General features: G+C 45.1%; 2 protein-coding genes and 1 pseudogene across 5 annotated transcripts in view; all 3 read left to right on the top strand.

Moving 5' to 3' along the window:
* Window positions 1-21,251, top strand: part of LOC146634253 (NACHT, LRR and PYD domains-containing protein 3-like) — a 675,133-nt gene that overhangs the window by 448,848 nt on the left and 205,034 nt on the right. The window lies entirely within an intron of this gene.
* LOC146634260 (uncharacterized) lies at window positions 895-3,954 on the top strand (annotated as a pseudogene).
* On the top strand, window positions 8,391-10,496 carry LOC146634259 (uncharacterized). Its single transcript, XM_085375097.1, has one exon. It carries the CDS (start codon window positions 8,391-8,393, stop codon window positions 10,494-10,496), a length of 2,106 nt encoding a protein of 701 aa, XP_085231223.1.

Here is a 21,251-nt window from a genome sequence, read left to right as displayed (position 1 = left end):
CAGATGGCACACTACTATTAATAAACACCAGTTATTTATTGATTACTGATCAGCACTGACATCTCTACTCAGAGGGAAGTCAGCTTCATAATGTTTTCATGTTAAGGAGAAGTGACAGTGCCTCAGTGTTTGTGTCATGAAGAAAATATAATCTGACCAAACATTATTCAGCTTTAAATATTGTTCAGCTTTAAAGTTACTGTGCAACTGTGTAATAAAAATGTGCTCACGACTTTGGCCTTGAGAGCGATAAGAAGCGATCGCCTCATCCTGCAGGTGCAAGATATCTGCAAGCGAAGAGACTAGAACACCCAAGGCCGATTTCCTTTTATGGAGTTGTTTTTCTGCTAATGCAGCACTTTCCTCACAACCCCCTCCTGTAAGTTTTAGAGAATATATACTCATCCTCACAGCAAATCGAGGGAATCTCCTGATGTGAGCTGTGTTGAGAGGTTGTCTCTGTCTCAATAAAAGTTCACTGATTCCCCATCTGCCGCAGGTGTCCGGTTGTCTTCATTCTCCGCCAGCCTGGTTAAGTCAATTCCTCCTTAACATCTAAAAGAACCTATTTAATGAAGGAAGACGGGTTCACTTTGTGTTTAATATTATTCTATTGCTGTTGTGTTTTTTTTGTATCCTTCAATTGGCGTCACGAACAGGATCCGCTCCAGGTCAACTGGAACGGATGGGAGGACTTCGGCCGTGGTCTGAGTGAACGGAGTTTGGACAAAAGCTGTGTGCACACAAAAACAAGGTAAGCAGACCTTTTATTTCTGCTATATTGAACATTATAAAAATACTTAGTGTCCAAACTCCTAGTAATTCATAACCAAAATTGTCTGGCTTACTTAAGGCTTGTTGAGAATCAGACAAGTGAATAAGAAATAAGTGAATAAGAGATAAGTGAATAAGAAATAAGTGAATAAGTGAATAAAGATAAGAGTGAACTGAGGTCTGACCACGGTTGCAGCCGACGGGTTGCTCTCCGGTGTCGGATACATACCTCAGTGCAGGTCTGGGACCTTGAAAGGGTTTATTAGTAACGCCTTTCTAAACAAATTAAAAGGTTAAAGGCCTTGAGAATATTTTTTAGTAATATTCTCTAAACTACAGAAGGGTTAGGAAGGCCCAGAGGACTTTATTAGAAAAGATCCTCTAAAACTTAAAAAGGAGAAGTACTGGTTGGAGTCCAAAGGAGGGGTCCCTTTGATCAATAGGAGAAAACGGATCTCTTCTTAAAACCCCGATGATTTTAGTGTTTTAAATGTTTTGATGTTCTGTTTGATATTGGACACACATAAATACACGCTGAATGCTTGCTGTGGAACACTGGGCAGGACAGTTTGGTTCTCCGTTGTTCACAGATTACACAATTAAAGGAACTAGGTTCCTCTTTTGGTTAAAATAATACACCACACATAGAATTTTTTTACACATTTATTACATACATAAGGAGGGTAATGAGTGACTGCAGGTAATGTATGAAGTGTGAATGAGACGTGTGAACAAGGTGACAACCAACTAGCACCCCTATCAGGAAGCTCTAGGCAAGGTTACCCGCCAGACTCCGGTTTGGTAGAAGCTTGGTAACACCTGAAGGGATATTTCAGTGCTGACTCACCTTTAAAGCAGCGCCCCAGCTGTTAGTGCCTAACAGAGGCAGAAACCCAGCTGGCCCAAATTCTCCTTTAAAATCAATAAAAGAACACTCCTCCATTGACAGTAAAATGGATGGAGAATTAGATCGAGAAACTAATGATGATGGTTGGGGTCCCGGTGTTATTCTTAGCACATTGGGAGAACAATTAACATGTGTTGAGACAGTCATCAACTCCACACACCAGCCTAAAGAAGCAAAAAAGCAGAAAGAGTCATTGAGGAAAACAGCTGAAAGGTTAATGAAAGAAAAGGGAAAGGACGAGGGGAGTAGTGGTAACTGGGGAATAATTTGGCAGAATAAGGCTATGCAGGCAAAAGAGAAAGAGGAAGAAGCCAACTCAGCAGCAGCAGGTGCAGGTGTGATGAGCGGGGTGAGACACAGAAAGGAAGCAGATAAGCACGCAGGCCGCAAAGCTAAATTTAATCACTGGGTGTGTTTATGGGAAACTGCAAAACCACACATGAAGAAAAATAGGTCTCAGCCACCTCCCTATTCTGCCTCAACTCCTCCCTCAGCAGGCATATATCCGGTACTTAATATCTCTGGTGGAATAATGACTATTGGAGAAGAACCGCCCGTAGCTCCAACTCCCATAGATACCAAGCATTTTTGCCCAGGAAGCTCCTCTCTGTCGGCGACATCCTCAGCTAGTAGTAGAGCCCCCTCTTCTATGTCCCATTGTTTTGGAACCGGATCTGAGGGCCTAACTGACCCCCCTGCGAGCGCACCATTTGCGGTTCGAATGAACAGACAGGAACCCACTGAACAACAATTAACTGATCAAGAAGCAGCATTACGCAGCTGCTTAAATGAACATAGGTCAGTGGTCCAGGTGAATAATCGTGTTGCGTCAGCCCCTCTTTCCCGGTCCAACCCCTTTGCCAGCACTCCTGTCGCTGTTAAAGGAGATCTGACCGCTACTGCAAAAACTGAGCCTGGCACTTCACCAAATGTCACAGTTACCATGTCTTTGGTGGGCCGTCAGGATCCGGAAACACAGATGAGTTTAGCCCACGTTTTTGCTGACACTGCTACCCCACCAGGCGGGGAAGAAACTGAGGATACTGATGATGAACTCAGTGACCTTAACAATACACCCCCCTCTACCCCTCCCAGTTTAGGATATCAGACTAGATCTAAGGGCCCTGTGCCTCAGCCTCCAGGCATATTTCCCCTGGTCCAGACTAAAGCGCAACGTAGACCAGTGTATCAACCTTATTCATTCGGAGATGTCCAGGCCCTAGTGGACAAACTCCCTGACATAACGGAGGGAGGGAATGCCTGGTTGGCTGGTTTGGATAAATACACAGCTGGACAGGACCTCGCACTGGGAGATTTTAGAGCTATTATAACTAGGTGCACATCCCGATCTCAGGCAGCGGACCTGGAACAAAATGCGGGTACTACCATGCATGAGAACGAGGTGCCACTAATGCAGGCCTTGAGGTTTATTGGACCGGCCCTGCGCAAACAATTCCCACCCAAAAATCAAGGCACCTTACAGAAATTTAAATGGGAGGGAAAGCAAAATCCCACCCATTATCTAAATCAGGCTGTTGAAGACTGGGTGAACCATACAGGTCATCACCCCAGTAGGACTTGTTCACAGAGCATGTGGTTTAGAAGGGCGGTGCTGAGGGGCATTCCGGAGTCAGTAAGCCAGAAAATGGAGGATAATCCTGATTTGCAGGACTGTGACTTTGCAATCTGGAAGAAACATTTGATTTTTAATCTTAACAAAGTGCAGATTAAGTCTGATGATAAAGCGGAGAGCGTCGAAGATTTACAGTTGCAACTGTTGAAGGTTCAGCTGCAGAAGGCTAAAAACGACCTGGGTGGAAAAGGTGACAAGCCTAAAAAGCAGCTTGTGGCCGCTGCGGCTCCCCCTCCTGGTCCAGTTGCCCCTGATTTGTATCCGAACCCATGGCCAACTGATCCACAGCCCCCCCAGTATGGTGCTTATCACTCCCCGGCCCCTTATGGGCAGAGAGGTTCCCCATTTGGAGGAAACAGAGGTGGTTTCAGGGGAAGGGGTCAGAGGGAGGTGGTAGGGGAGGCCAGATGTATGTTTGTTTCCGGTGTGGACAACCTGGACACTGGGCTAAAGCGTGCCCTTTGAACCCGGCTGCTGGAAGAGGCAGGGGAGCCCGTGGTGGGCCCTATCAGCATCCTGGCCACAGAGGTGGACCTCGTGGTGCTGTAGTTGGAGTGCCCCCGGCCCCACAGATGCCTGTGATGGGGTGGGAGTACTACGAGGGTGGTCCCCAGCTATAGGACACCCCACAGACTGCCCAGGACGGTGAAGGGACAACGGCGGACCCTATGCTGTCCATAACTGTAGATAGAAGAAGAAGCAGCTTTTTAGTGGACACTGGAGCTACGTACTCCACCATTAAGGATGTTGCTCGTGAAAGACTTACTGACAGAGTGATTACAGTGGTGGGCATATCTGGGGAACCTAAAACTCTGCCTTACACCGTGCCCCTCCCCACAACGGTTGGAGATCAGACCTTGTTACACAGCTATGTTTGTTCAAAACAGGCGCCTGTGAATTTACTGGGAAGAGACTTGTTGATTAAATTAGGAGCCACAATACTCTGCTCTTCACAAGGCCTAACTGTGACTCTCCCTACTGGGGTTGTACTTCCCTGCTCTGATGGGCCAGAGGGAGGTGGTCAGTTTCTGCTGCAACCCTCCTCCTGTTTGGCGGACTCTGCTGACATCTACTGGGCATTATTGGAAGTTGAAACACCTGCTGAACCAGGAGTTTGGACTGCTTTTCAGCAATGGCGGCCGTGGCTCTCACTCCTACATCCTTATGTCCCTCCCCCTGACCCACCTCATGTTACACTGTTTTATGACAGGCATGACACCACCTGGTACCAGCACATGTTCCAAAAGCAGTGTGAGGGGCGGGCTTGGTCTCTGAACATGTCGTGCATTTTTGCGGCACCGGAGGGAGTGGCAGCAGCGGTTACTTTTACAACAGATCAATTACAGTGGTACATGATGTCTGATGAGGCAGCTCCCCATGTGTCACTGGCCTTACATCCTGGACACCAGGCTAAGGAGCTGGGTGGAATGGTTAAACGTTCCCTTGCGGCCACTGACTGGACACCTACAAAACTCCCACAGGTTTTGTTTTCTCCATCTACCAAGACATACCAAATTTTAAATGATTGCTTTAATTCCTCAACACTGCAACATGGAGTGGTCAGCGGGTCACATGGAAGAGAACACACAGACCACTGTGATGCTGCGCCTTTACTCGACTCTCTTCCAGATTGTTTGTGGTCCCTTGGACCCACAGATGTAGGTTTAGTTGATGTGGAGCCAGTCTCTTTTCAACTGTCATCTGCTACCCCTTTGTGGCAGCCTCAGTACCCACACAGACCGGAGGCTGAGGCTGGGATTGCAGAAACAATTTCTGGTTTGGTCACTGCCGGTGTCTTGGAGCCCTCCTGCTCTAAGTGGAACACGCCCATCCTACCCGTTGAGAAAAAAGGCACGGGGAAGTTCAGAATGGCACATGATTTGAGAAGGATTAATGCCTTACTTGGCACTCCTACTTTGCCTGTGCCTAATCCTTATGTTGCCTTGACCAACCTCCCACCATCTCATGCCTGGTTCACCTGCATTGACTTGGCTAATGCCTTTTTCTGCCTCCCACTTCGTGAGTCACTGCGTGACATTTTCTCATTTACATTTAGAGGCCGACAATGGCGTTACACTCGCTTACCACAGGGATTTGCCCTCTCCCCAGGACTGTTTAATCAGTGTTTGAAAGAACTTTTACAAACCAGCCCACTACCATCTGACTGTATGTTAATACAATATGTGGATGACCTTTTGCTGTCTGCCCCCACGGCTGACATCTGTTTGGAGGCCACCAGAGTGGTACTTCACCACCTGGCCAACACAGGTTTTAAAGTGAGCAAAAACAAACTACAGATTGCAAGAAAACAGGTTTCTTTTCTAGGCCGCATGGTCTCACAGTCCGGTATTTCCTTGTCCCCAGAACACAGGAACTCCATTTTGCACCATCCAAAACCTCTAACTGTAAAAGACATGTTGTCATTTTTGGGCCTGACTGGTTACAGCAGGACCTATGTCCCAGACTATGTTGGCCTTACTTCCCCTTTGCGCGTTTTGGTAAATGAACAAGGCATGAGAAACCTCTCTGCTCCCCTCTCATGGACTACAGAAACAGAACAGGCGTTTATAAAGTTAAAACAACAGCTTTCTGTCGCCTCTGACCTTGCTGTGCCAGATTATGCTTTGCCTTTTCATCTTGATGTTTCTGGAACTGGAACCCATATCAATGGTATCCTGTTCCAGAAAAAAGGGGGAGAGAGAAAAGTGTTGACATATGTAAGCGTAATGCTTGACAACACTGAAAAACGCCACCCACCGTGCACACAACACGTTTCTGGACTTGCAAAAATCATTCAGAAAACAGCACACATAGTGATGAACCACCCACTAAAAATTTTGACATCACACAGTGTGGTGGCCTACGTCTCCTCACAGGCCTTCACACTCACTTCACTCAGGCAGAGACGCCTCAGTACCATTTTGGAAGCACCACACATCACCTACTCACATGAAGGCATAAACATGGCTGATCACATGGGATCAGGGGAACCACATATGTGTGAAGAGGTTGTGCAGGTACAGGAGAAAATCAGGCCAGATTTGCAGGCAGAACCTCTAATGGATGCAGAAAAAGATTGGTTCACAGATGGATGTTGTTTCAGAACTGAAAGTGGAATGTTGAAGGCTGCATGGGCAATAGTGGAACAGACAGACATGAGATGGAAAACAGTGAAAGCAGAGCAGTTGACAGGACAACAGTCTGCACAGAGAGCTGAACTGAGAGCGGTGATTGAAGCCTTAAGGATGGGAAAGGGACAGAAAGTGAATATATACAGTGATTCAGCTTATGCTGTGGGAGCAGTGCATGTGGAGCTCAAGCAGTGGCTAAGAGCTGGTTTTTTGACAGCCAGCGGAAAGCCTATTAAACATGAGATAGAAATGAGGGAATTAGCGGAAGCACTGTTGTTACCTGTTAAGGTGGCAGTGGTAAAATGCAAAGGACACAGTGCCGGATTGGACTTAGTGGCATTAGGTAACAAACAGGCCGACTTAGTAGCTAAGCAGACAGCTGGTTACTTACCCTCCCTGATTATGGTAATGGACCCAGAAGCCACACCCCCTCCAGAAAGACCACCCATACAACTAGGCCTAGCCACAATCAGAGAGTTACAGGACAAAGCCAGCCCCCAGGAAAAATCATTATGGGTAACAAGAGGGGCCACAAACACAGATGTTTGGCGTGGCCCAGATGGAAGGCCCATTCTACCGCCAGGGGTCAGACAGACAGCAATGGAAGAGGCACATGGAGTGGGGCATGTGGGACCTGCACAAATGATGAGGAACTTAGCCGCCTGGTGGCACCCTTATCTAAAAGACATGACAAAATACATGGTTAAAACCTGTAAGGAGTGCAACCAATTTGGAATCAAGCCCGCCTTCAAGCCAATAGCAGGGTACTTCCCCATCCCACTTTGCCCAGGGAAAGAAATAATCATTGATTACACAGACATGGTGGACAGAGTAGGTAGTTACAGGTACCTGCTGGTGGCTGTGGATGCATTTTCAGGTTGGCCAGAAGCCTGGCCGACAGCAAGTGAAAACAGTAGAACTGTGGTGAAGTGTCTGATTAATCATTATATACCACAGCATGGGTTTCCCGAGGTCATAAGGTCGGACAATGGTTCACATTTCAGGAACCACGATCTGCAGAGGGTTGAAGCCGCATTAGGTTTGAAACATAAGTTTGGCTCAGTTTACCACCCCCAATCCCAGGGGAAAGTGGAAAGGATGAATCAAACTCTAAAAACTAAATTGGCTAAAATCTGTGCACAGACCAAATTAGATTGGGTTAAGGCATTGCCTCTTGCATTAATGTCCATAAGATGCTCAGTAAATCAAACCTCTGGTTACACTCCATTTGAGTTGGAGCATGGCAGGCCTTTTCCTGGCCCCTCCTCTCGCCTGTTAATGTCGGATGAAGCTGATTCAGACCTCGATCCGAGGACATATTATAACATGCTCCGCAGTTTTGTTGCCCAGTATTCCTCACAGGTCGCTGAAAGAAACCAGCAAGAGCTGAAAGAGGCGGCTACACCTGGAATGGACTACGTCCTCCTGAAAGTCACAAAGAGAAAGTGGTCTGAGCCTCGCTGGACAGGCCCTTACCGCATAACAGAGCGGACCTCCCACGCTGTCAGGCTCGAAGGGAAAGGTGACACCTGGTTTCATTACACACAGTGCGCTGCTGCCACCGAACCAGGAAGAACCTTGAGAGAGGTGCAGAAGGACCTGTCAGAAGGAGCTGCAACAGCATCACCAACCACTTGAGGGAGCCAAAACTCAACCTACAAGCCGGCTGGTTACAAAAGGGGGTGTTCTTCATACTGAACTAAACATTTTTATTTTTCTATTTTTAACATCTTTTATGACTTTGCTTTTATATTGGCTTGAGTTTTTAAGATTTACATTTTACATTGCAATAGTTTTAACCGCTGAAAGCTCATTTAAAGTTGTGTCACTGATACTTTTTGTTGCTCTTTAACTCCTAGAACACGCCCTTGGCGAGGTGGGGGGAACTGGACCACCTTTCTGTGCCCCATCATCCTCTATTAGAAGACATCCAAGCTAAGTAAACATGTCTTGGCCCTTTCCCCCTGAAATGACAGGCAGGCAAAGATGTTGCGTCTTTGTTTGCTTCCTGGCCCTGGGTCTCATTCCCATTGGCATAATCCTGATCTGTGAAGGGCCCCCGACACTTCTGACACCTTCAAGTTCAAAAGCTTCGCCCCCTTCTGACAGTCCCAATCTGACAAATGTAGCCCCTAGGGTCTTGCCCACCACTTCCTCTCCAGTTTTGCCCACGCCCGATCCATTTAGAAAGAAACGAGACACGGTTACCTCCTGTACCCCAAGTACGACTAGAATGATTACTCTCTGTGTCCCCAACAATAAAAGTTGGGTAGTCGAAATAGATTTCGCTAGCTTCCCAGTCACTCCCGTCACCAAAGACCAAGGGGGGGATCTTTTTAACCTTGCAGTACATCTCTCCTCCTCAGTGTGGTATATAACCCTGGGAGGTTGGCATCAGTGGAAGTGGTCCAGTTTAGTGTCAGAAACGGACCTCGATTGGTCCAAGCACTCTAGGGGTCAGGCTTTGCACTGGAGAAACCAAAATATGCTCAGAATAGCAAAAAAACCGGATCTTTCAGGCTTAATTTTTACCCTAAAGGATCTGGCCTTGACCTCCTGTCAACAATTTATACTTGCCCCTTGGACTGATCGCACCGCCCTGTATTGGCAAATGGAAATATGCCCTAGCGTTGGTGCAGCTCCAAGCTCTGTAGTTAAAGATGATAACCCCACCTTTAATGGCCCTCCGGTGACATATACAAACGGGGGGAGAAACGGCCGAATACGCATTGTAGACACAAATAAAATGTCTAAAGATGACCTCTTCCAAATTCTAACCGGTATTTCTGGAGCAACAAACAACTGGTTACTACTAGCTGAACAAGCTGCTGACAAGACGGCTTCCGACTGCATAGTGTGTATGGGAGCCCGCCCCACTTTAAGAGTGGTACCGGCGCCAGTCAATAGTGCATGCCTCCTGCATCTTATGAACAATACAAAACGAGGTCATTGCTCATATCTGGAAAACCACTTTCCTAAAACTCAACGCTCGGTCTCTAACAAACCACCTTTCTTTTCTTCAGATGTAGCTGTGAACAATTTCACTTGTATTAACCTGACTGGCAATGCAGTAAAACTAGGCAGCTTGAACTCTTCTTGGTGCACTGAGATGACGGTTATGAAACCAAACTTCCGACCTACGGCTAGGGCTGATTTGTGGTGGTGGTGTGGCAATAACAAGTTATATGATGGTTTCCCTCGGGATGCGTCAGGTCTTTGCGCTCTCATAACTCTTATTTTACCTGTTTTAGTCACTCCAGTAGATCTCTCTATAGAAGTACACGAAGTTGGCCTCCCATCCTCCTCTGAACGCCGCTCTAAACGTTCTCTAATCCCAGGTTCAGCTCATAATCCAACCTATATTGATGCTGTAGGTATACCCCGTGGGGTCCCCGATGAATATAAACTGCGAGACCAGGTTAAAGCAGGATGGGCCTCGATACTCTGGATGGTTGAAATAAATGCGAATGTAGACAGAATTAACTACATTCACTTTAATGTGCAACTGTTGGCTAATTACACTCGAGATGGTTTTGAAGCTGTGCATGCACAGTTATCTGCCACTTCCCTAATGGCTTTCCAAAATAGGGTCGCAACGGATTTTCTCCTCGCAGAAAGAGGCGGAGTCTGCAGCCTTTTTGGTCAGGAGTGCTGTACCTATATCCCCAATAACACAGCTCCTGATGGTTCCCTCACTAAAGCTATTACTGGTCTCACAGCTCTTACTGTTAAAATGAAGGAACACTCGGGCGTTGATACTGCCATGTGGGACTCTTGGCTTAACATGTTTGGCAAATATAAGGCCCTTGTAGCTTCCATCCTAGTTTCCATCTCAGTTTTTGTTGCTGTCCTAGTCACCTGCGGTTGCTGTTGTATTCCATGCATTCGATCCCTCTTCCAGAGACTGATTGTTACAGCTCTCACTCCTGAGGATAAGGATCTCGCCCGGCAGATGCCTTTATTGGCTAGTCAACTTCCCACCTCCTCGCCAACGGATGATGAAAACTCTGATCGTGAGGGTGACGAACATTATCGTCTTTCTCTTGTTTAAATGCTTCTAGAATGGTTGTTTCTCTGTGGTGTTTTGTATTAGGCTTGTTATTAATTGTTTCCCTCACCCACTTCCTCTTGAAGGATATATCTGGTTGAACTGTGTCTGGTCGGGTTGTGAGGGTTAAGCGATGTTCTCAGGGTCTCCGGACTTAAGCCTGAGCGAATGTGTACTCCCACCACTGGATATAAATTGTTTTTTTCCACACCCCTTCCTCACGTTTTACCATATTCACTTTTGAATGTCCTTAGCAGTTACCGTTCTGGGTTTATTTTACGGTTGATTTATTCTTTCACATTTTCACGTTTATATCTCTCATTATTATAGTATACTCTGTACTCTCCACATTTTTATCATTACTTATGCTTTTTGGTTGCTGGGTTACAGGAACTGTTAATTTTGTGTCACTACCCTGGTTGCACTGACTCGTTGTATCCTTGTGTGCAGGACAGCTGTTACTGCTTTCGTCGGGAACCGAGACTGCTTGCAGCCGACCCCTGGGCAGGGTGGTGCCTGGACTCTTTTCTCCTCATCTGCAATGACAGATAAAGACAAATGATAAGACCCGAGGAGTTTTTCGAGCCAGGCTTCGACACGTCTCTGTGTTCCTTTGAATGTTACTTATTTTTGTGTGTTGACCCATTTAAGATGGGTCAAAAGGGGGATTTGAAGAAAATATAATCTGACCAAACATTATTCAGCTTTAAATATTGTTCAGCTTTAAAGTTACTGTGCAACTGTGTAATAAAAATGTGCTCACGACTTTGGCCTTGAGAGCGATAAGAAGCGATCGCCTCATCCTGCAGGTGCAAGATATCTGCAAGCGAAGAGACTAGAACACCCAAGGCCGATTTCCTTTTATGGAGTTGTTTTTCTGCTAATGCAGCACTTTCCTCACAACCCCCTCCTGTAAGTTTTAGAGAATATATACTCATCCTCACAGCAAATCGAGGGAATCTCCTGATGTGAGCTGTGTTGAGAGGTTGTCTCTGTCTCAATAAAAGTTCACTGATTCCCCATCTGCCGCAGGTGTCCGGTTGTCTTCATTCTCCGCCAGCCTGGTTAAGTCAATTCCTCCTTAACATCTAAAAGAACCTATTTAATGAAGGAAGACGGGTTCACTTTGTGTTTAATATTATTCTATTGCTGTTGTGTTTTTTTTGTATCCTTCAGTCAGGAAGAGCAGTTTTATGCATCTGACATCAAGTCTGTACCAAATACAACATGTGGCTCCAGATGTTTGTCACCGTCCTGGGTCATGTGACCCAGCATTAAGCGTTTATTGTTGTATTTGTGATTTCTTAGGTATATTTAAAGGATGTTAAGTTTTAGTATTATTAACAGGTTGCCTTTCAGTCTAGCTTAGGTTATTCTATGTATTCTTAGTTATGAGTGTGTTCTAGTATATTACATGGTCTGTCTTGTCCTCAGTGTTTCAGTATGTCTGTGTCTAAATCCCCCCTTTCAAGAAACGACTTTCATTAAAATTCTGCCTGGTCCTGTGTCTCTGTAACATAACCCAGAACTTAATAACAAGCTGACATTTTCCTCCTGACACCAACGATCAGCTCAACAGACCCTCATTTTACCTGCATACACTCTGCTCACCTGTCAGCCTACAAGAAACACATGATTTCATCCAGGTTCCTTAAACTTGTATCCAATCTGACTCATCTAATGCTACGTGCTTTATTGATCAGTGTGAGATGTGCGCTAGTAGGTTTCTTTGAGACAATCATTGGACTAAAATGAAGGTAGAGCTGATAAGTGTATTTATTGTTTGAGGTCTCTGTAGTGAATTGCTAAATGACTCTCATTCCCAGAATTAATAAAACATTACAAATACACAGTGGTGACGTTTGATATTACCTGAGATTGATTATTTAAGATGATTTATTTTTCAGAATATCCATCAACTGTCTGCGAACTGTCTTTGCTTAGGCTGCTGCCCCCGCGACCCGGCCTCGGATAAAGCGGATGAAAATGGATGGATGGATGGATGTCTGCGACCATCACCAGTTAATCTGAGTTAATTAAAATAATTGTGGTCTGAAAAACATAATGATATGTGTCTTCGTTTGCACTGGCACAAACTGGAAAGCTTTTTTTGCCAAGGTCTTTAATCAAATATCAGAAACACTGACAAACAGAGACAAACGTTCAATAAAAATGAGGAATCTGCAGAGCCAACATCTGGAACACAGAGAGTGAAAAACATGAATAAAAACCAGTTAACATGGAACACTGGTTTGTCTGGTGCGGCAGCTTTTTACTAGTTGATAATTCACTGGCAACCAAAACAAATGAATACTGGCACAAACTGACTCTGAGGCTGTTTCTCAATATGTGGACTTGTGTTCTCGTGGACTCGTGATACATCATCACTTACAGACCAAGTACTGTTCCAATTCAAAGTACCATCAAGCCAAGTACGCTCAAAATTCCCAGATGTGGTCTCGCTAATCCTTTTTTATCGAGCATGCTAAATATCCCAGAATGCATTTTGTCCAAAACTCAGACGCGTCAATGGTGGACGACTGCGGCTAAAAACTTTTAAATATTACTCTTCCTGGGTCACAAAATAAACTTTTAAGATATTTTCAGGTGAGAATGTAGCTGTGTAAACTTCAAATATTGTAATTTATATTTAATTGTGTTGTGGTTTGCAGTGTTTTGTGTTGTTTCACTTTAAATTTGTTTAAAAGGAAAAAACTGAAAATTTCAATAGTTAAAAGCTGAACTGTGAATAGTTGGTTATTGTAATATATGATTTATTTATTACATTTTATGTGGAGTGAATAAATAAAAATATATTTACGGCCCCACAGACAAAGCACGTACAAACTCCAAAACATGTAAAAACTCCAAAACACTTAAAAACTCCATAGCACGTACAAACTCCGAAGCACGTACAAAACCCCAAAGCACGTACAAACTCCAAAACACGTAAAAACTCAGAAGCACGTAAAAACTCCAAAACACGTACAAAACACAACAGAAGTGCTCCAGGATGCTGGGCGCAGTGTTGAGCTTTTTTACCTAATGGCTAAACAATCCAGGAAGTACCAACGACCGGATTTGGTGTGTGGTAGTAGCAGGTAAATGAACTTTTTTTAAAAATTATTTGAATATATATAAGTGCTTGTGTATAAATACACAAACCATACACATAGGCTTTCAACTGTGTAATTTAAGTGATCTAGTAGCTCTGTTTGGAAGTTCAGTTAACGCTAGAAATGTGTTTTGGAGTTTGTACGTGCTTTGTCTCTGGGGGCCACCACATATATTTATATATAAACATATATATGAATAAAACCACTTTTTTACATTAGTAATTCTTTTTGTGCATAATTTTATATTATTGTTAATAATAAATAAATTAAAGCCGGTACGGAGCCGAAAGAGCCGGTTCCCTAAAAAGAGCCGGAAATCCCATCACTAATGACATGGAGTAAAGGAGAGAGAGGGAGAGTTAGCTATGGTGTGTTGGGGGAGGGGTGACACAGGCTGCAGCTCTGGGAAAAAGCTGCTCTTTAGTCTGTTTGTGTGGGTTCTGATTGGCCTGTATCTCTTCCCTGATGGGAGGGGTACAAAAAGTCTGTGACCTGGATGGGTTGGGTGCTTGATGATGCAGCTAGCTGGCTTCTGCAAACAGCTAGCATAGACCGTGTGGAGATTCGGGAGTTTGGTTCCAATGATCTCCTGGGCAGTTTGACGGTCCGGGTCAGAGTTCGACGGTTTCCTGCAGTGCAGCTGAAGCACCACACTGTGATGCAGTGACAGAGGATGCTTTCTGCTGTGCTCCTGTAAAAGTTTACTAAGAGCTGGGTCGGCACATTTGCTTTTTTTAAGTTTCCTTAGGAGTAAAAGTCTCTGCTGTGCTTTCTTCACTAAGTGGGATGTGTTAATAGTCCATGTGAGATCTTTTGTTATGTGTAGGCCCAGGAATTTAATGCCATTCACCCTCAACTTCCTCACCATGTATGTGGAGGGGTGGTCGTGTTGTTTTCTTGGCTCTTCTGTCTCTACAACCATCTCCTTTGTTTCGGCAGTGTTCAGAACCAGCTCGTTGTTTCCACACCCTCTGATTAGATGTTGGACGTCCTCTCTGCAGTGAGACTCGCTGTTGTCTGATATCCTTCCCACTATTGTAGTGTCATCAGCAAACTTCACTATGGTGTTAGAAGAGGAGTGGATGGGTTTGCAGTCGTTTGTGAATAGAGTGAAAAGAGCTGGACTGAGAACGCAGCCCTCTGGTACTCCTGTGTTAATGGTGATAGCAGGTGATGTAAGGTTGCTCACCCTGACCTTCTGTGGCCTGTTTGTGAGGAAATCCAAGATCCATGAGCAGATTAGTCTGCTCATGGATGTATTACATGTATTACATTGCACTAACCAATGTCAGTGCAATGGGGGAAACAGCGCCCCCTGTTGGTGTGGCCGGTTAGTCGAGGCTGGCTGCAGAAATGACTGTCAGTCTGCTCAACAGGCAGAAGATGGAGAACCAGCTTCAGCAAAAAAACGTTGGTGAAGTCTGGAGAGGCCTCAGAACCATCTCGGGCCACAAACAGCAGAACTCTCTGCCTGGGAGGGATGTGAGATGGGCAAATGAACTGAATCATTTCTTCAACAGATTTGATTCAGCCATGAGGCAGTCTACAACATCGGCTGCAGACTCACCCACCCCCACTGCTGCTGTTCCACCTCAGACACTTCACACCTCCTCTATTCACCCTGCTCACTCCCCCCCACCCCCAACTGCAGCATCCAATACACACTCAACACAAGGCTCCAGCCTGTCTCTCTCAACCACCCAGGTTAGGAGGGAACTGAGGAGGATTAATGGCAAGAAGGCAGCGGGTCCAGATGGCATCAGCTCGAGGGTCGTCAGGTCCTGCGCGGACCAACTGTGTGGGGTGATGGAGCACCTCTTCAACCTGAGCCTGAGGTTGGGAAGAGTTCCACAGCTCTGGAAAACCTCCTGTGTTGTACCAGTGCCAAAGACTTCACGCCCCAAGGACCTCAACAGCTACAGGCCGGTGGCTCTGACATCCCACCTGATGAAGACCCTGGAGCGGTTGGTCCTGGCTCAGCTTCGGCGCCTAATAAGCTCATCACTGGACCCACTTCAGTTTGCCTACCAGCCTGGCATTGGAGCGGATGATGCCGTCATTCACCTCCTACATCGTTCCCTCGCTCACCTGGAGACCGCTGGAAGCACTGTGAGAATCATGTTCTTTGATTTCTCCAGTGCCTTCAACACCATTCTTCCCTCGGTTCTAAAGGACAAGCTGGTGAACTCTGGAGTGGACCATCACCTCACTACCTGGATCCTGGACTACCTCACCGACCGACCACAGTATGTGAGGACTCAGGGCTGTGTGTCGGACAGGGTCGTCTGCAGTACGGGGGCCCCACAGGGAACGGTTCTGGCTCCGTTCCTCTTCACCATCTACACTGCAGACTTCTCCCACAACTCCACCCAGTGCTTCCTGCAGAAGTTCTCTGATGACTCTGCAATAGTCGGCCTCATCACTGATGGGGACGACAAGGAGTACAGAGGTCTGACCCAAGACTTTGTGGACTGGTGCCAGCTGAACTACCTCCAGATCAACGCCAGTAAAACCAAGGAGCTGGTGGTAGACTTCCGCAGGCACAAGCATTCTCCACTGCAACCACTGAACATCCACGGTATGGACATTGAGGCTGTGGACAGCTACAGGTACCTTGGTGTTCATCTGAACAATAGACTGGACTGGACTCATAACTCAGACGCCCTCTACAGGAAAGGGCAGAGCAGGCTGTACCTGCTGCGGAGACTCAGGTCATTTGGAGTGGAGGGCCCACTCCTGAAGACCTTCTATGACTCTGTGGTGGCTTCTGCTATCTTTTATGGTGTGGTCTGCTGGGGCGGCAGCATCTCTGCTGGGGACAGGAAGAGACTGAACAGGGTGATCCGAAGGGCCAGCTCTGTTCTAGGATGCCCTCTGGACCCAGTGGAGGTGGTGAGTGACAGGAGAACGGCGGCTAAGCTGTCATCCCTGATGGACAACATCTCCCACCCCATGCAGCAGACTGTGACAGCACTGAGCAGCTCCTTCAGTGGGAGACTGCGGCACCCACGGTGTGGGACGGAGAGATTTCGCAGGTCTTTCCTCCCCACTGCTGTCAGACTCCATAATAAAGACTTTAACTGATCAAGCACACACATCCACACATGTGCAATAATACCAAGTGCAATAATCCTTTCTGTCATCGTTGTATTTTTACTCAGTTGTATATAGCATTTGTATTTGTATTCTATTTTTATCTTATTGTATATTTATTTTATTTTATTCTACTGTATATAGTATTTTATTTTATTCTATTCTGTACAGTTGTGTACTGTATTTATTCTTATTGTATTCTAATTTTTGCCTCATAACTTTTGCACTGTCCACTTCCTGCTGTGACAAAACAAATTTCCCAAGTGTGGGACTAATAAAGGTTATCTTATCTTATCTTATCTTATCTTATCTTATCTTATCTTATCTTATCTTATCTTAACTACACCAGAGTGTGCTATGTGGAGTGGTGAAGCCATTTGTACTGAGCCCACACTGTTATATTTCCACTCAGGAAAGAAATCTGCACAGATTCCTTGTGTTCTTTCCCCGTCGTGGGATCAATAAAGTCTTATCTTATCTCTTCTTTAAAAATACAACGCAGAGCTGAGGAGTTTATTTGGGCCTGTTACAGTCGGGTGAAGCACAAACTGCTTACACATGTGACCATTGTTTTGTGTGAACCTTTGAAGTACAGACTAGTGTAACTGAATATTGAGAAAGAGCCGCGTCAGTAAATCCAGAAGCTTTTTACTATCTAAAGAAGTCTTTGTGCTGCTGCAGACGTCGGTAAATCTGACCCTGAATGTTTCTAACTCAAAGCTGATGTTTCCCAGGCTGCTCTCCTTTGAATGAGCTGCAGAGATCAGCAGGGGGACAACATGTGCTGAGAGAAGATTCACTGAAGAGGTTACTGATAGAAGACACGAGGTTCAAATGCAGCCTGTGTTTGAAGCACAAAGGAGACGCCTGCTGGAGCAGCTGGAGTCCTGCACACACTCTTCACTACACAAACACCTCCTACAACAGGGGTGTCGAACTCCAGGCCTCGAGGGCCGGTGTCCTGCAGGTTTTAGATAACATCCTGGGTCAACACACCTGAATCAAATGATAAGTTCATTGACAGGCCTCTGGAGAACTTCATCACATGTTGAGGGTGTAATTTAGCCTTTAAATCAGCTGTGTTGGATCAAGGACACATCTAAAACCTGCAGGACACCGGCCCTCGAGGCCTGGAGTTCCACACCTGTGTCCTACAACATCCACTCTGACTGCTGTGTTTGTGGAAACACTCCAACACACACCGCTTCACATATGAACGTGTGTGTGAAACACTGCTGACATTAAACACGAGGGAGGATTGATTCACAAACACACAACAACATTTACACACACGTGACCTCTGCAGGACGACACACGCCTGATTGAATGATTTTCATTCACTGCTGTTTCGGTACAAAGCAACACTTTGTTTCTATTCTGAGTCACTTTGTTTGTTGGATTTCAGTCGCTTTCTGCTTTAATTCATGTTAGAATCAAATGTTTTTCACTTCCTGTTTGCTGAAGTGGATTTTCAGCTGGTTCCAAACCAAAGGCTTGTTTTAAAGAGACAGTTTCACTGGGATTGAGGGGACGACGTGTTTGCAGTTTCTAAAGAGTTCATGTTGCTAACAGCTCAGCGCTCTGCAGCAGACGCAGGCTGGACTTTAAAATGAACGGGACCATCTGCAGACCAGGTCCAGCAGGGCTTCCACAGATCCTGTTAGAAAACGTGCTTTTCATTTGCTGCAGCCACAGAAGCTGATGAAGATTTCAAATATCATCCCAAAGAAAACTCCAAACTAGTCCAGTCATTCACAGTGTGCAGGAATATTGATGGTCCTACTGGGAGCAGCACCAGTATAAATGTCCCACATGTTTTATAGGATAAAGGAATTCCTCTGGGTCAGTGGAAGAGAAGGCAGCAGATGGAGCTGCTTACAGCTCAGATACCAAACACATGGTCTCCATCATTAGATAGATTTAGAGTATATTAGGTGAACTTTATTTATCCCTCGGGTGGTCCGGTTTAAAGGGAGTTTTCCCTTCCCACTGTCGCCAGAGTGCTGCTCATAGGGGGCATATGATTGTTGGGTTTTTCTCTGTATCTACTGTAAAATATAAAGCGCCTTGAAGCGACTGCTGTTGTGATTTGGCAATATCCAAATAAAATTGAATTGAATACTGAACATGTCACACCTTAAACACCATGGGATCCACTCTCAGTGTTGTGATTTCCATCCACAAATAAAGATGCTGCCGGCTGAGTTGGTTTGAGCTGTGACTCGTCCCCAATAAGCCAAACTGAGCCTACTTGTGTTTGTGTGTTTATTTCAAAACACAAGTAAACTTTTCACTTTCATTCAAACCAAAAAGCACATCTGGTCCTCTCCTAAACTTCTCCCGAACAAATACAGGCGTAGTCGGAAAGTAGTGATGGCCCGCTTGAAGCTGGCGCTCCGGAGCGTGTGTCGAAAAAAAACAACACACTGGTTCAGAAGCACTGTGTCGAGGCTTGCTTCGTTTGGCAAAAGTCACGTGACCAGTGACGTCCGAAGCTTCATTACGCACGTAACTGCTTCGGTACCTGATTCAAACGGATATAAGGAAGTGAATCATCCACGGGATTCGTGGAGTGTGTTGATGGTGACAGAGAGCGAAGAGGTGATCATTCCACTGACAGATATGGAGCCAGCGAGGAAGAGAGGATGTTCTGGCGTGTGGAGATATTTTGAGTTGATTTTGCTCAATTCATTTTATTTGCCAAAGTGAAAAACCTGAAATGTCCAAAATCATGTTTTCATAATGTAAATATCATTACAGCACATGACTTTAGGAACACTTCCATGTGCATTAAAGCTGATGAAGACTACAACAATGTATTTGACACTATACGTACATTACATTGCTACAGTTTAGAAAATCATTTTGTTTATTGTTGTTAGGTGATAGTCTGCAGGACCCAGGAATACCTGCATATCTACCAGCTTGCAGTGTGGTTCCTGCACTCCACAGCCTCTTCTGTTCCATGCAAGTGGATTTTCTCCAGGGCAGGAGAAACTATTTCTAAGAAAAGAAACAGACTCAGCCAGCACACAGTAACACTAATCCTCTTTTTAAATGTAAATAACAAAAGGGCTACCTGACATAGAGCATGTTTTTACTTTGCAAGTTCTTGATTAGAGGTGGGTTTTGATTATCGCCTTTCTGATTACAATCCATGCTAAATTTCATAACTCTCTGTTTACATCTCTAATTAAGTCTCACATGTGTCAGCTTTCTTTTAATAGATACGAAATTATGGATATATACTGATACATGACCAGAATTGTAATATTTCTGACTGAGGCAAAACTTTCCAGATTCCAATCAAATTGAATCGGATCCTGTATCGAATCAAAATGATTCTACAAATCAGTGACGATGCAGCCGTACTCAGCTCCCTAAGCATTTTCCCTTTCCAGTTCACAATCAATCCCACCCCTAGGTCAAAAATATGTATAGGACAATTGGCCTAATCTAATATTTTGTATGAACCTGTCCAGCTGTGATTAAATGACAAGTAGATGGAGGCAGGACTTCACAGCAGGGGCATACTCCATAATGTGCTGTGCATTATCATATGTATATTATATATATTGCTCACTTATTGTATTTACCAACATAAAGGAGTTATGAGCAAAGAAAGGCCACACCATAGTGCATGTTTAAATAGGGAAAGTTTATTGATCAAAATGTATTACGCAAATACGCATTACATTTTTTCAGCCCCCCAATCGAGAAAACAAAACCAATTACATGTTCAAAGCAACGGAACGGTGGCCCAATATCGGAGAGAACTCCACTCTTGAGTGAGCAGTGATGATTGAGCAGTCCGTTTTATTTTGCAGATTCAAGCTGCTCTTCTAAATATTCACCACCAGATGTCACCGGAGAGGACTGTGTTGAAAAGCTTCGAGTAATGAACCGTTTTTCAATACAAGCTTCAGTGCTTCGGAAAGCTTCATTTGGCCATCACTATCGGAAAGCATTCAGTGTGGATAATTTATTTATTCTGCCGGCTTCCCAGGTGCACAAAAAGTTATTTACAAAGAAAATAGAACTGACTTAAGTCAGCACAACAAACATCCATATACAAAACACAGTCTGCATGTTACCCTCTCTGTAACAACTCACTGGAAAAAAGACAACAGGTGGGCCCTGACCGCCTTCTCTTATACCCCATAGCCCCTCCCACTAGGCGTAATAGTCATCTCTTTATTATTTCTTTTATCAAACCGTCTTTCCCCCTCAGCTTATTTCCCGCTGTATTCCTACAATACATATATGTATATACAGACATTTATGGCCACTTCCAGGCAGCCTACAGTGTTTCACAATAACACCAAACAAACCAAAAGAATAATGCAGTTCACGTGACCCTTCAAGCGGAACACCATACCATCGGCTTGCATAACCCCCGTATAATCGGCGATCACAGCGAGTCTCCGCTACCGGCTTTATTGAAGGTAAGTGGGAAAATATGCTGGCCACCCTCTGCGCTGCTCAAAATATACCTCTCACCCCTTTTTGTTTATCTGCCCGGTCGCCGCAGCCACGGTAATTGTAAAAA

Source organism: Diplotaxodon limnothrissa, linkage group LG3 (genome assembly GCF_057381915.1).
Source record: "Diplotaxodon limnothrissa isolate DT_005_m linkage group LG3, D_limnothrissa_male_GT1.1, whole genome shotgun sequence".
Lineage (NCBI taxonomy): Eukaryota > Metazoa > Chordata > Actinopteri > Cichliformes > Cichlidae > Diplotaxodon > Diplotaxodon limnothrissa.
Note: the sequence above shows the minus strand (reverse complement) of the source record. Positions and strands in the feature narration are given on the sequence as shown.